Raw genomic sequence first — 12,306 nt, forward strand, 5'->3', positions numbered from 1 at the left:
AAACACAACATTAAACTCGCTTAAAGCTATACCTTGTTTCTCATACCCACAAATACAAATATAGATGATTTAAAGCTACTCTATTTATGACAGTAAGCTGCATCAAAAGCGATAAATAAGCAATGAATGGTGGAAAGAAAGCAACAAGTAGAAATGATGAATGTCAAACAAAAAAGATAGATTGTTGATATTAAAGATGCAATATTCATACTGTAACAATTCCATTGACTACATTGCAGGAAAGCTGAGTTATACTTACTTCACTCAGCATACAAGGCAAAATCCAGATAATTCTGTGCAAAGGGAGATGGAAGTTGGCATCCTGTTGCAGTGGCTGACTTGTACTATGATGCACTTTGATTTATATGCGTAACCATGTCTGAAGATTTGTCTAGATAAAATTACAAATTGTGTTATCAACTGAGTGATAAGCAAATAAATATTAATGAGGTGAATCTGGTCTGATATGTTGAAGATGTTTAAGACACAGAGAAAAATATGCGAATATGAAGAGGAATACTGAACAGAGTATGTTTTACTGAGATGCAACAAATGATCAATTATGTTTGTATCGCAGCCTTCCACCTAAGCAAATTGCTGATGAATCACCATCCTACAAAGCACTGAGTTATACTCAGCAAAAGAATAAGAATTCCAGGTACTCCCTTTGTTGGGAATTCTTTACGCCTTAAGCATCTAACTACTTTAGAATCTAAGATGACGACACTTCATTTCTGATCAAAAAGCCAAATATGTAAAAATGCCCATGCAATGCCACACAGAGTGGTAGCTTGCCAAAGAGCAACAACTGGCCATTCCGAATGGAGTTTGTAGCAGAATTTAATGACACAGGGGAATTTATTGCACATTAAAAGTGCCATATTGATATTTCTCATCTAAAATGTGTTTCTAAAATGACATTTAACACTGCCGTATTTCTTGGTGAAGTTTTCTTGCCCATGTGTCTGCTCAGAATTTTTTAGCACCAATTGCTCCCTCAAACCCATCCCCCTCTCTGACCCTTGCATTACCTCCCATCCCACCCCCAAGACTTACAGACCTTTAATTGCTGCAAGGACACTAGCAGCGGCCCATTTCTTTCTGCCTTCACATTGGCATCCCTCCCCTCCTCTCCCCCAGCCCAGCACTAACATGATGGCAATGAGTTACTGAGCCCAATATTTGGGAGTTCTCCAGTCACTCCATTTTGGTGCAGCTTTGCAGGTTTCCTTGGCCACTACACTGTCTTGGAGATGGAGAGCTTGAAAGGAGATAATTCTAGACAATTGGGCCCAGATGGTTGTATGCATTCAGGAGTTCAGAGTCAGAGGAAGGAAATTCCTTTCAACTGGATCCTGTTGCGCCTGTTTTTGGGTGTTCAAGGTCCCGATTTCTCAGGCCAATGCCAAGTGCCCCCCAAAAAAACTCTGGAAAATATCCAATCTAAAATTGAACCAGAACAATATACATGTTTGGCTCCTCTCAAGACTCTACAGGCGTTGCAAATACAGGAGTGAGCCACCAACTGCCCCAACAGTTGGGCAGGACCGTGGTTAGTACTGCTGCTTCACAATCCCGGCTTGGGTCATTGTCTGTGTGGAGTTTGCACGTTCTCCCTGTGTCTGCGTGGGTTTCTTCCAGGTGCTCTGGCTTTCTCCCACAGTCCAAAGTGGTTTAGGTGGATTGGCCATGCTAAATTGCTCCTAATTGGTCAGAGGACCAATTAGGGTAAATGCATGGGATTATAGGGATAGGGTCTGGGCGGGATTGTGGTTGGTGCAGACTTGATGGGCTGAATGACCTCCTTCTGTACTGTAGAATTCTATGATTCTATATTAAACTCCCTAACTGTCACCAGCCACTGTAAACCCTCCCCTTCCACCCCTCACTGATAATCCCATCCTCTACGTCTGCCCCTCCATCACCTGCCCACCTACCTTCTGACATTTTGACTGCTGCTGAGGGAGGCAAACTCTGGCAGCTGAATTTTTAACAAGACCAAAGGCCCTGTTTTGTACTAACCTTGTCTTTCTTGATGGGGATACGTGCTGCCTGCGAGGTGCCAGATGTAGGTCCAAAAAGCGGCTCGTGAAAAAGGAACATAGATCTTAAAAGATAATCGCACAATAACTAATGCAATTCACTGTTTTTGTTTTCTGTAGCTCATCTCTTTCAGACGGCAAGATTCCCGCAAAAGTGATCAGTTTAACTACTGCCTTCACCAGCGCTGAACAGTAAGGAAGAAAATCATTATTTTTGAACACTCCGATTTTGTACCATCGAGACTTTGCCCAATTTATTGACATGCTCGTTCAATGTTCTGACCTACTTCTCTATTGCTGATAAGAATATAATTTATGGTCTAGCTCACAGTCACGTCTGATGTAAACGAGGGTTGTTTGAGTTTAACTCATTGGAACGAAAATTTCTTGGGGCACTTCAGATTTTAAAGGTCTTCTTCCGGCCAATAGATGCAAAAGCACCAACCATTCCTTTCGATAAGGTCATGAAACAAGGGTGGAGAAGACTTAGTCTGGATTTTGAGCCCCCCGCATGCCTGTTCCCCAGTTCCAAACTGCCTGGGCCATTTTCCCAGACAGAATTGAGGAGGTGGTGGGATTGGGATTTTCCAGTTAATCTCTAGGTTCCCAGAGATGGTGGAGGCAAGTTTTGCTACTGGAAGATGGCAGACTGGAGGCCAACACTCCAGGCAAGCTTAGAGGCTCCTATATCTGCCCAGATACAACCCGCCCTATAGAAGGATTTCCCCAACATCATTTTTTATTTCAAAGCTTGAAAAGTTGGAGAGAGGATATCTTGGTAACTTACGGTTCCTTCCAAGCTGGAAGGTCTCGTGGCCATCCAGCCCAACCAGAAAATAACATGTGACCATTAGGTGCTCCAGGGAAGGCCATATTGATTCACAGCTTCCTATACAATATGGGTTTCTGATCCACACCTAATAGCACAGTTCTCAGGCCCATTGGGAAAATCCAGGCCCATTGGGAAAATCCAGCCCCAAGATGTTTCCATCTGATTGCTCATCAACATGGATTGTAGGCAGGAAGGAACAGAGTTTATGTTCCCTTACCCTTTCTGCTCCCAAATCCTCACTCCCTGGCCAAGCATGTACCCTGGTGCTGCCCTCCCAGATCCACGATAGCTGTGAGAATCCTAATTTACACTATTTTGTGCTTGTTTAGATAATACCTGGAATATAGCTACCAAGCACGTGGAATTATTTTTTGTTAAAATTATAGGTTAAATTGCAGTGACTGGCACTTTGGGCTGGATTCTTGCTGTCAGAAGGACTCTGGAGCCATTTAAAAAAGATTGACAGGACCCGATTCCAGGAGTTCTGCCTCCTTCTGGCACTGTCAATTTTCACTGGTGCAGGATAAGTGTGTGGATAATGACCCCAGTATCTTTACATCTTAGGTGGCCTTCTCCATTATGGAAGGAGGCATCTGCAAGCACCCACTCTCTAGGGAAATTTAGTAGTCGGGCAGCTTCTCCATGACTGGTAGTTTATAGGCCTCAGGTGACTTACAAACCATAGTCTAGATTTGGGGAACTTTTGAGAGCTAACTTTAAAAGGCCTTACCTATGCTTGTCCCATGCCAACTGATGGTGCCACTCAACAGATCGTCATTATAGCTGCTTAGCTGAGGTGCTCTGAAAAGGATTGGGTAAGTAGAGTTTGTTTCCACTGCCTAAGGAAATTAATAACTTGATTGACATGTTTATGTGGTTATAAAATGTATTTGTCTTGTCAATGTTGTAGTGCTTATTTGCACGGGATTAAGAGATGTTAAGTTTAAAAGTTTGTTATTGATACTTAAATGGATTTTGTTACACTGTAATAGGGTTATAGATTTATGATTTGGTGGTATTTTTAACCATTTTCATATATGTTATTGTCATTATAGACTTCATTGATTCAATACATAATGTAAACTGGGTTGATGGCATGAAAGGACCATAAGTTGGCATGGGCAGTATGAGAGGCCATTGGGGGTCAGTGGAGTCTTAAGTTGGTATTGATTTGGGATGGGGGCATAAGTGGACACTGGGAGTGACATGAGTTGGCATTGATACATGGAGGTGACATGGGAAATAGGTGGGGGGAGGGATGATGGAGTGTGACAGGTTAGGGTTGGACAACCTAAGACGTAACCAAATAACTGGGATGAAGCACCAGAAAACCGAATCAGGCCTTGTCACCAAACTGCCTCGGCCAGTGGCTACCTTTGCTCTGCTTCCGGGGGCAGAGGATCTGAATCCATCCCACCCCCTGTCCCCAGAACATAGGTCACACCATCCGGGGAATGAGGTAAGTGTGGCGAGTTGGGAAATTTCCTGGCTTGAGTTCCTGGCCTCGGTGACGAAAACTCAACCCTTTGCCATCATCAGGTGGATAACTTTGTCTTCAGTTTTCTGGATTTTGTTTTTACTTCCTTCTTCTCTGACTGCCTGCAATAATGCTTGTGACTGACATGGCTGGCATATGATACATACCAGGGCAGCTCTCTGATCAGAGGAGTCAGGAATTACCCCAGCCCGTAGTTATTTTTTTCCCTTTGTTCTTTGATTGTAAACGTGACAGTATCTGCTTTGCACTTGCAACTCAGACAGGGGACCGTCTGAAGTAAGATTCAAATCTGTACCTAGCACATGGCAATGGCAACTGCCCATCTGTGCCAGTTTCATTCTTGGCCACATTTCACAAAACGATTTGCGGTTTGTAAATTTTTCACCCTAGACTACAAAATGCAACAGCACACGGGATCGCAAATGCGATCAGAAAAAGATAAAATTTTGCTTCACCTTCACTTTTTTCTCTCCTTGTCTCGGAAGCAGCTGAATCGCTTTGAGTATAAGGGAGGCACCAATGGTGATCTTCCGGTGCCTTGCCAATAGCTTTGAAGTGATATTGTTCTTGTATTAAGTTCTGGTGTTTGGTTTGCAGGAGATCCAAGGATAAAAACCTATGCAGCCATTGCTACAAGCCCATCAACCAGAGTCCAAAAATGATCTTGGAGGAACTGAACATTAATTGCCATGCAACGTGCTTTAAGGTACAAGATGGTGTTGTGGAATAATGAAATTGCTTCTTATAGATTCACGTGCTGTCATCGCTAACCCTCACTAACAACTAATGTAATTTTTGAACTTTAACATTGTTTTCAGGCCTAGCACGGTGGCACAGTAGTTAACGCCGCTGCCTCACAGCGACAGGGGCCTGGGTCCAATTCCCGGCTTGGGTGACTGTGTGCGTGTGGAGTCTGTACTTTCTCCCTATGTCTGCATGTGTTTCCAAGTGCTCCAGTTTCCTTCTACAGTCTGAAAGACGTGCTGGTTAGGTGTATTGGCCATACTAAATTCTCTCTCAGTGTACCCAAACAGGTGGCAGAGTGTGGCAACTAGGGGATTTTCACAGTAGCTTCATTGCAGTGTTAATGTAAGCCCGCTTGTGACACTAATAAATAAACTTAAATTTATGATGAGGTGTGCACACCTTTTCCCAGTCACTCCATTGGGAAAATGAAGGATATCTATTCAGGATTAATCAATCCCTCCTTCAAGACTTGGTCACTATCGAGAAACCACCATGTGTAGTGCCACAGACCCACACGCAAAGTCTAACATTTTGCATAATTTTGACTTTGGCTCACAGTATACCACAAGAAGCAAAATTTGACCCAAAGTCAAAATTAACCTCTTTATGTCTGTTTAACCATCTGCATCAGGATTGTTCAATCTTCTTGCATGGAGTGGGGGATAAAGGGGTGGAGCGGGGGAATCCCATTTCTATTTTTTTCTCACTCAAGGGGCCGATGAGCAGATTTTGGAAAAATATGAATATGGGAAGATACATGATTTTTTTTAAAGTTGACGATAAGGAAATGAAACAACTTGCTGAGCAAAAATAAAGCAACAAATTAATAATTTAAAGAAAAGAATAATTAATAAAAATGACAATTAAAGTAAGATGGGGTGTGTGTGTGTGTATGTGTGTGTGTGTCTCGCTCCCAATCTCAGGCCACAGTCTGGATTGTGAGTTAGATAAGCCTGATCTACATGAAAGGGTTGCAAGTCAAGTATACATCTGTCATTCCTCAGGCATTAAATTGCAGGAATGTTTTTGAAAAAAGCGTTTCCCTGAAGAGAAAACAAGCCAGGGATTTCCTGACTGTTCTTCCTTACTTTGATATCTAATCACTTCCCAATAGACTGAGTTGGGGAATTATAAGCATTTGCCAACCTGTAAATTCTCTTCCCAACTGTTAACCAATAATTGACATCAAGTTCATTTTTTGTTGCATCACCAGCAAGGCCAACCTTTGCTGTCCATCCATAAGTGACCTTGACCTAATTGGCCCATTTCAAAAGAATAATAAAATCATAGAATACCTACGGTGCAGAAGGAGGCCATTCAGCCCATCGAGTCTGCATCAGCACAATCCCACCACAGGCCCTATTCCTGCAACCCCACATATTTGCCCTGCCAATCCCCTGACACTAAGGGGCGATTTAGCATGGCCAAACAGCCTAACCCACTTATCTTTGGAATGTGGGAGGAAATTGGAGTGCTTGGAGGAAACCTACACAGACACGGGGAGAATGTGTAAACTCCACACAGACAGCGAACCAAGCTGAGAATTGAAGCCGGGTCCCCGATGCTGTGAGGCAGCAGTGCTAACCACCGTGCCGCCCCATGAGGTGTTATGCTGATGTGATATTTGCATGCAGAATATTAATATTTAATTTCATCGGCTGGTCAGACACGCATTAAACTATTTTAATGAAGTTTTGCCAAGCTAGGCACTAATGATTAAAATGGCTGCAGAAATCATCTGATTTATAGATTGGCCAATTCTGTAAATGTCTGAATGCAGCTTTGCCAGGAGATTTGGCTGTAGGCAGTTACCCTGATCGACTTTACTCTGTCCATCTGAACTCTCTCCGAAACAGAAGGAAATGGGCCAGTAGACTTTTTGATTACAGAAACTGCCAGGAACAATGAGAGATTAGCAAAGCTTTGATGTAATAAGGGTGTTTAGGATCCCTATCTGCTATAATTACATCCTGCTTCGTTGAGACACTAATCTTCAGTTATCATAATGGCTAACAGGATGCAAGACATTCACCTTCTCATTAGTTGGAGGCCACTGTTAATCTGTAAAGCTTCTAAAACAGGTAAGAGAGAAACCCACTGACTGTGCGGTGAAGGCCAATCACATGATACAGAAGCCATCTTAGACATATAGAGATAGAAGAAACAGCGTGCAAAAGATAGACAAAAGAAGAAGTCTGCATAATGGACAAGTAACACCATCCCCCTCCCTACTGTTCTCAAATTCAAGACTGTTTCCCTGTTACATTTTGGAATTAATCTCAATTGAAACAAGTAAACAGCTAAATGTATTTTAAAAGACAAAATTGTACCCATCTCGATTATTGCCTCTGTCAGCTCACTCCAGACACTCACCGACTTTTAAGTGAAAAAATTGCCCCTTTGGACCATTTCGTAAATTATCCCTCTCACCTTAAACCTATGCCCTCTAGTTTTAGACTCCCCTACCTTTGGGACAGATGTTGACTATCTATCTGATCTATGCCCCTTATTATTTCATAGACTTTTATAAGATCACCCCTCAGCCTCCTACGCTCCAGGGAAAAAAGCCCCAGTCTACCCAACCTCTCCTTATGACTCAAACTATTAAGACCCGGTAGCATCCTAGTAAATCTTTCCTGCACTCTTTCTTGTTTAATAAAATCCTTTGGTTCCAATTAAGTGCGCTCATGTTTAATTTGCTTTTGCTGCAATAGTTCATTGATTGCAAAGGAGTGTTCTCCGGTTCACAGAATAATTAGCATTACATTTTATTTTACTGCAGTGTCAAGTTTGCAACTCTTCTCTCGAAAATCTGAGCGCTGGAGACAGCTTCTGGGTTCACCACCGTACAGTACACTGCGAGCCCTGCTACGATAAAATAAAGAGTAAGTGGCAGAGTTAATTTTGCTTCATAAAATATTAAGTCTTGCTCTTTTAATCATTGAAATCTCAGTAAAAGCTCCAGCTGTTGTGGAACAGTCCGTAGGAGCTGGATGCTATCGCAAATCACAAGAAAGCAAATGTTACATCGGACCAGGAATAGGCCATTCAGCCCATCCAGAAAATCCCTGCCCTTTGTCAACTTGTATTTATCCAGTGCATTTTTCAATGCAGGGTTGTCCAAATTACTTTTTATTTAACGCTTGAAGAAGCCAATTTCCACATGGCAAGCCCCCACAAACAGCAATGACATGCAAAATCTTTTTCTGATGGTGTTGGAGGGATAAATTGAACCCGCACACCAAGGAGAACATCTTTGTTCTTCAAAATAGTAAAGAAATCTCACAACAACGGGTTAAAGTCCAACAGGTTTATTTGGTAACATGAGATTTGGTTTATTTGGTAACATGAGATTTCAGAGTGCTGCTCCTTCATCAGGTGAGAGGGAGTTGGGCTCTCAAACAGGGTATATATAGACATAGACTCAATTGCAAAATAATGGTTGGAATGTGAGTCTTTGCAGGTAATTATGTCTTTACAGGTACAGACAATGCGAGTGGAGAGAGGGATAATGACAGGTTAAAGAGATGTGTATTGTCTCAGGCCAGAACAGCTTGTGAGATTTTGCAAGCCCAGGCAAATCATGGGGGTTACACATAGTGTGATATGAACCAAAGATCCAGATTGAGGTTGTCCTCATGTGTGCAGAACTTGGCTATCAGTTTCTGCTTGGCAATTTTGCATTGTCGTGTGTCTTGAAGGCCGCCTTGGAGAACACTTATCCAAAGATCAGAGGCTGAATGCCCTTGACTGCTGAAGTGTTCCTGAACAGGAAGGGAAACTCCTGCCTGGTGATTGTCGAGCAGTGTTCATTCATCCGTTGTCATAGCATCTGCATGATCTCCCCAATGAGCCATGCCTCGGGACATCCTTTCCTGTAGCATATCAGGTAGTCTACATTGGCCGAGTTGCAAGAGTATGTACCGTGTACCTAGTGGATGATGTTCCCACTTGAGATGATGGCATCTGTGTCGATGATCCGATACTTCTTGCGGAAGTTGCTGTGGCAGGGTTGTGTGGTATGGTGGTCACTGTTCTTCTGAAGGCTGGATAGTTTGCAGCGTACAATGGTTTGTTTGAGGTTGCGCAGTTGTTTGAAGGCAGACAGTGGGGGTGTGGGGATGGCCTTGATGAGATGTTTGTCTTCATCAATGACATGTTGAAGGCTCCAGAGAAGATGTCGGAGCTTCTCTGCTCTCTTCTCTGTGATCTGTGTTTGTCTTCTGAGGAGGTCGGTGTGGTTTTTCACTGCGGTGCATCGGAACTGTTGATCGATGAGTCAAGCACCATATTCTGTTCTTACAAGGATGTCTTTCAGTGTCTATAGGTGTCTGCTGTGACTCTCTTCACATGAGCAGATCCTGTGAATATGGAGGGTTTGTCTGTAAACCAGTGCAATAGGATCTTTCAAATTTGTTTGAGAGCTTCAGATGGGATCTCGACATTTGCAACACTACCTCAGCACTGCAGCTGTCATTATTGACCGATTGTTCTGAGGAAGGGCATATTGGGTAGACAAATGGCGGGAGCGCATGGGGGGTTGGGGGGGGTTCTGGGGTGGGGGCAGGTTTGTCGAAAGTGGAAGAAATTGTGATGAAACCTCCCTGGAACACAGCCAACTAAAGTGGCCAACCCCAACAGTTGAATTTGGTTTAGTTTATTTAGCAGTGTCACAAGTAGGCTCACATTAGCATTGCAATGAAGTTATGTGAAAATCCTCTAGTCACCACAGTCCGGCTCATATTCGGGTACTCCGAGGGAGAATTTAGCATGGCCAATACGCCTAACCAGCACATCTTTCAGACTGTGGGAGGACATCGGAGCACCCGGAGGAAACCCACACAGACCCAGGGACAACATGCAGGCTCCACACAGGCAGTGACACGAGCTGGGAGTCAAATCTGGGCACTGTGAGGCAGCAGTGCAAACAACTGTGCCACCATGCCATCCAGCTAGGCTGCAGGGTTGTCACTTTTACCCACGTCCATAAATCGATGAGGGCACGAATGGAACAAGATCTGGGACATTGACTTGAGATCTGAGAGCTGGTGTGAACTTTCACCAGAGTTGGAAAACTGGCCCGATTTTCCTGCAACTGGGCAGTCAGTCCATGAGGCCTGTCTTGCACTATGGTTGAACTTCAAATTGACCCTCTGATATTTGGTTTGCTGTTGGCAAAAATTCTTATAAACCTTAATGTTAATGAGGAATGACTTTGCAACCTAAAGTACAGACAGGGATGAAAGAAAAATATCAGGCGGAATTCTTCGGCTGCGCTGGTCTAAAAGCCGGAAATTCATGTCCAACTGTCAGTGGGGTTTCACATTGTCCACAAACAGTAAATTCTCCCATCCCGTCACTGGAATTTTAGCAGGCTGAATGGGAAAACTCCAGCCATCATATTTTTTTCAAGGAAGACTCATATTACATACACTTTGAAACTTCAGTTCATTCAATGTTCAGATCTAGGCTTGTGGCTGCCCTAACTGGATTTAAAGTTTAAACGTTTATTTATTAGTCACAAGTAAGGCTTATGTTAACACTGCACTGAAGTTACTGTGAAATCCCCCCATTCACTCAGTCTGCTGCCTGTTCGGGTCAATGCATCTAGCCAGCACGTCTTTCAGAGTGTGGGAGAAAACCGGAGCACCTGGAGGAAACCCATGCACAGATGGGGTGAACGTGCAAACTCTACACAGACAGTGACCCAAGCCGGGAATCGAACCCGGGTCCCTGGCGCTGTGAAGCAGCGGTGCTAACCACTGTGATACCATGTCGCCCACAACCTGTACCTGTACATATGATTCTACCTGTACGCATAGCCAATACACTTTTTTTTAGAGAGAATACTGAATCAGCATCTCACTTCAGATTCCTGCTGTACTGTTACAAATGTCTTTCTTTGTGGGAACGGTTAAAAATTGTTGACAGTACAACAGGTTCTACATTAATGTTATTTGCATCAATCCTATTGTCCTGATTTGAAAAGGAAAAGTTAGGGAAATTCTGCCTCCCCTGCTGAAACTGAGCCAATCCAAATTTCAGAGCAAGTGTGTTCATTCTCTTGTTTAAAAACATTATAAACCCTCTTAAACATACAGTTTGCTTCATGAGTTGGGCCAAAGATGACTTTACGTTGCCACATAGACAGCTCTATATTGTGCCAGGCTTGATTTCTGTGCCAGATGATATCATTGCAGAGAAAAAAAATAGTTGCTATACATGATACAAAGCTTTCTATTGTTCTAGTACTATAATACCTTTGCAGCATTGTAGAATAGTAGGCTACAAAAGTTTATGGAATAGATCTAAGCCAAAGGTTCCTTTTATGTGTATTTTTTTTCTATTATTTTATCTATTAAAAAAACATTTTCTCTAAGCTGACCCACTGGTGTAGATCTTGACCTTTGCATGACAGTGTAAAACAGGTTAATAAATTGGTTTTCCATTTTACGTCCCATCCCAGCTTCCCTTCCATTGAACCCAATTTACATAAATATTGGAAGCAATGGTGATTCACCGGCGTCTGCTTTCTACTATCCTACGGAATCAAGGTCTGCCCCTTCCTGGATCGTGGAATCTTTTGCTATTCTAGCTTTCCTTCTTCTAACAATCTTCAAGGCTTTAAAATTCAAGCCTGGTGCCAATTAAGCATTACTTATCGATTTTCTTCTCCATGCTTCCCCTTTGTTATTTTACGCTGGAAACCTCCGGCCTCACTCGTGGCTGGGGTTCTTCAGTGTTGCTGCAGTGAATGCAGCTTTGGCTGGGTGCCAAATTCTCCATTCTTGCTGCCAGCCGAGCGGGAATGGACCAGGTCGGAGAATCCCTCCCTTAGTGTATTATGGACCTTGCCAATACACATGGATTTTTTAATTTAAATTCGCTCAAGGCATGTGGGCGTCACTGGCTAATCCAGCATTTATTGCCAATCTATGAGGGCATTTTAAGAGTCAACCACATTGCTGTGGGTCTGGAATCACATGTAGGCCAGACCAGGTAAGGATGGCAGAGTTCCTTCCCTAGTGGACATTCGTGAATCAGATGGGTTTTTCCAACAATCAACAATGGTTTCAATGTCATTTCTTAAGATAAAACAAAAACACATTTCAAGCTACTTGTTTGACAGGTGACCAAGTTTGCAGTGATATTTTATCTTCTTGAAATGGTATCAATTTACAAAAGAT

The 12,306-nt window shown here is 43.0% G+C and overlaps 1 protein-coding gene across 1 annotated transcript in view; it reads left to right on the top strand.

Moving 5' to 3' along the window:
* scel (sciellin) overlaps positions 1 to 12,306 on the top strand; it is an 89,078-nt gene that overhangs the window by 72,854 nt on the left and 3,918 nt on the right. The window contains exons 22-25 of the mRNA XM_080198130.1: positions 578 to 658; positions 2,163 to 2,234; positions 4,970 to 5,078; positions 7,902 to 8,004. Of these exons, the coding sequence (XP_080054256.1) occupies positions 578 to 658; positions 2,163 to 2,234; positions 4,970 to 5,078; positions 7,902 to 8,004 (365 nt within the window). The remainder of the gene's footprint in view (positions 1 to 577; positions 659 to 2,162; positions 2,235 to 4,969; positions 5,079 to 7,901; positions 8,005 to 12,306) is intronic.

Source organism: Carcharhinus amblyrhynchos, chromosome 10, assembly GCF_965287045.1.
Source record: "Carcharhinus amblyrhynchos chromosome 10, sCarAmb.v2.hapA, whole genome shotgun sequence".
In the NCBI taxonomy this organism is placed as follows: Eukaryota; Metazoa; Chordata; class Chondrichthyes; order Carcharhiniformes; family Carcharhinidae; genus Carcharhinus; species Carcharhinus amblyrhynchos.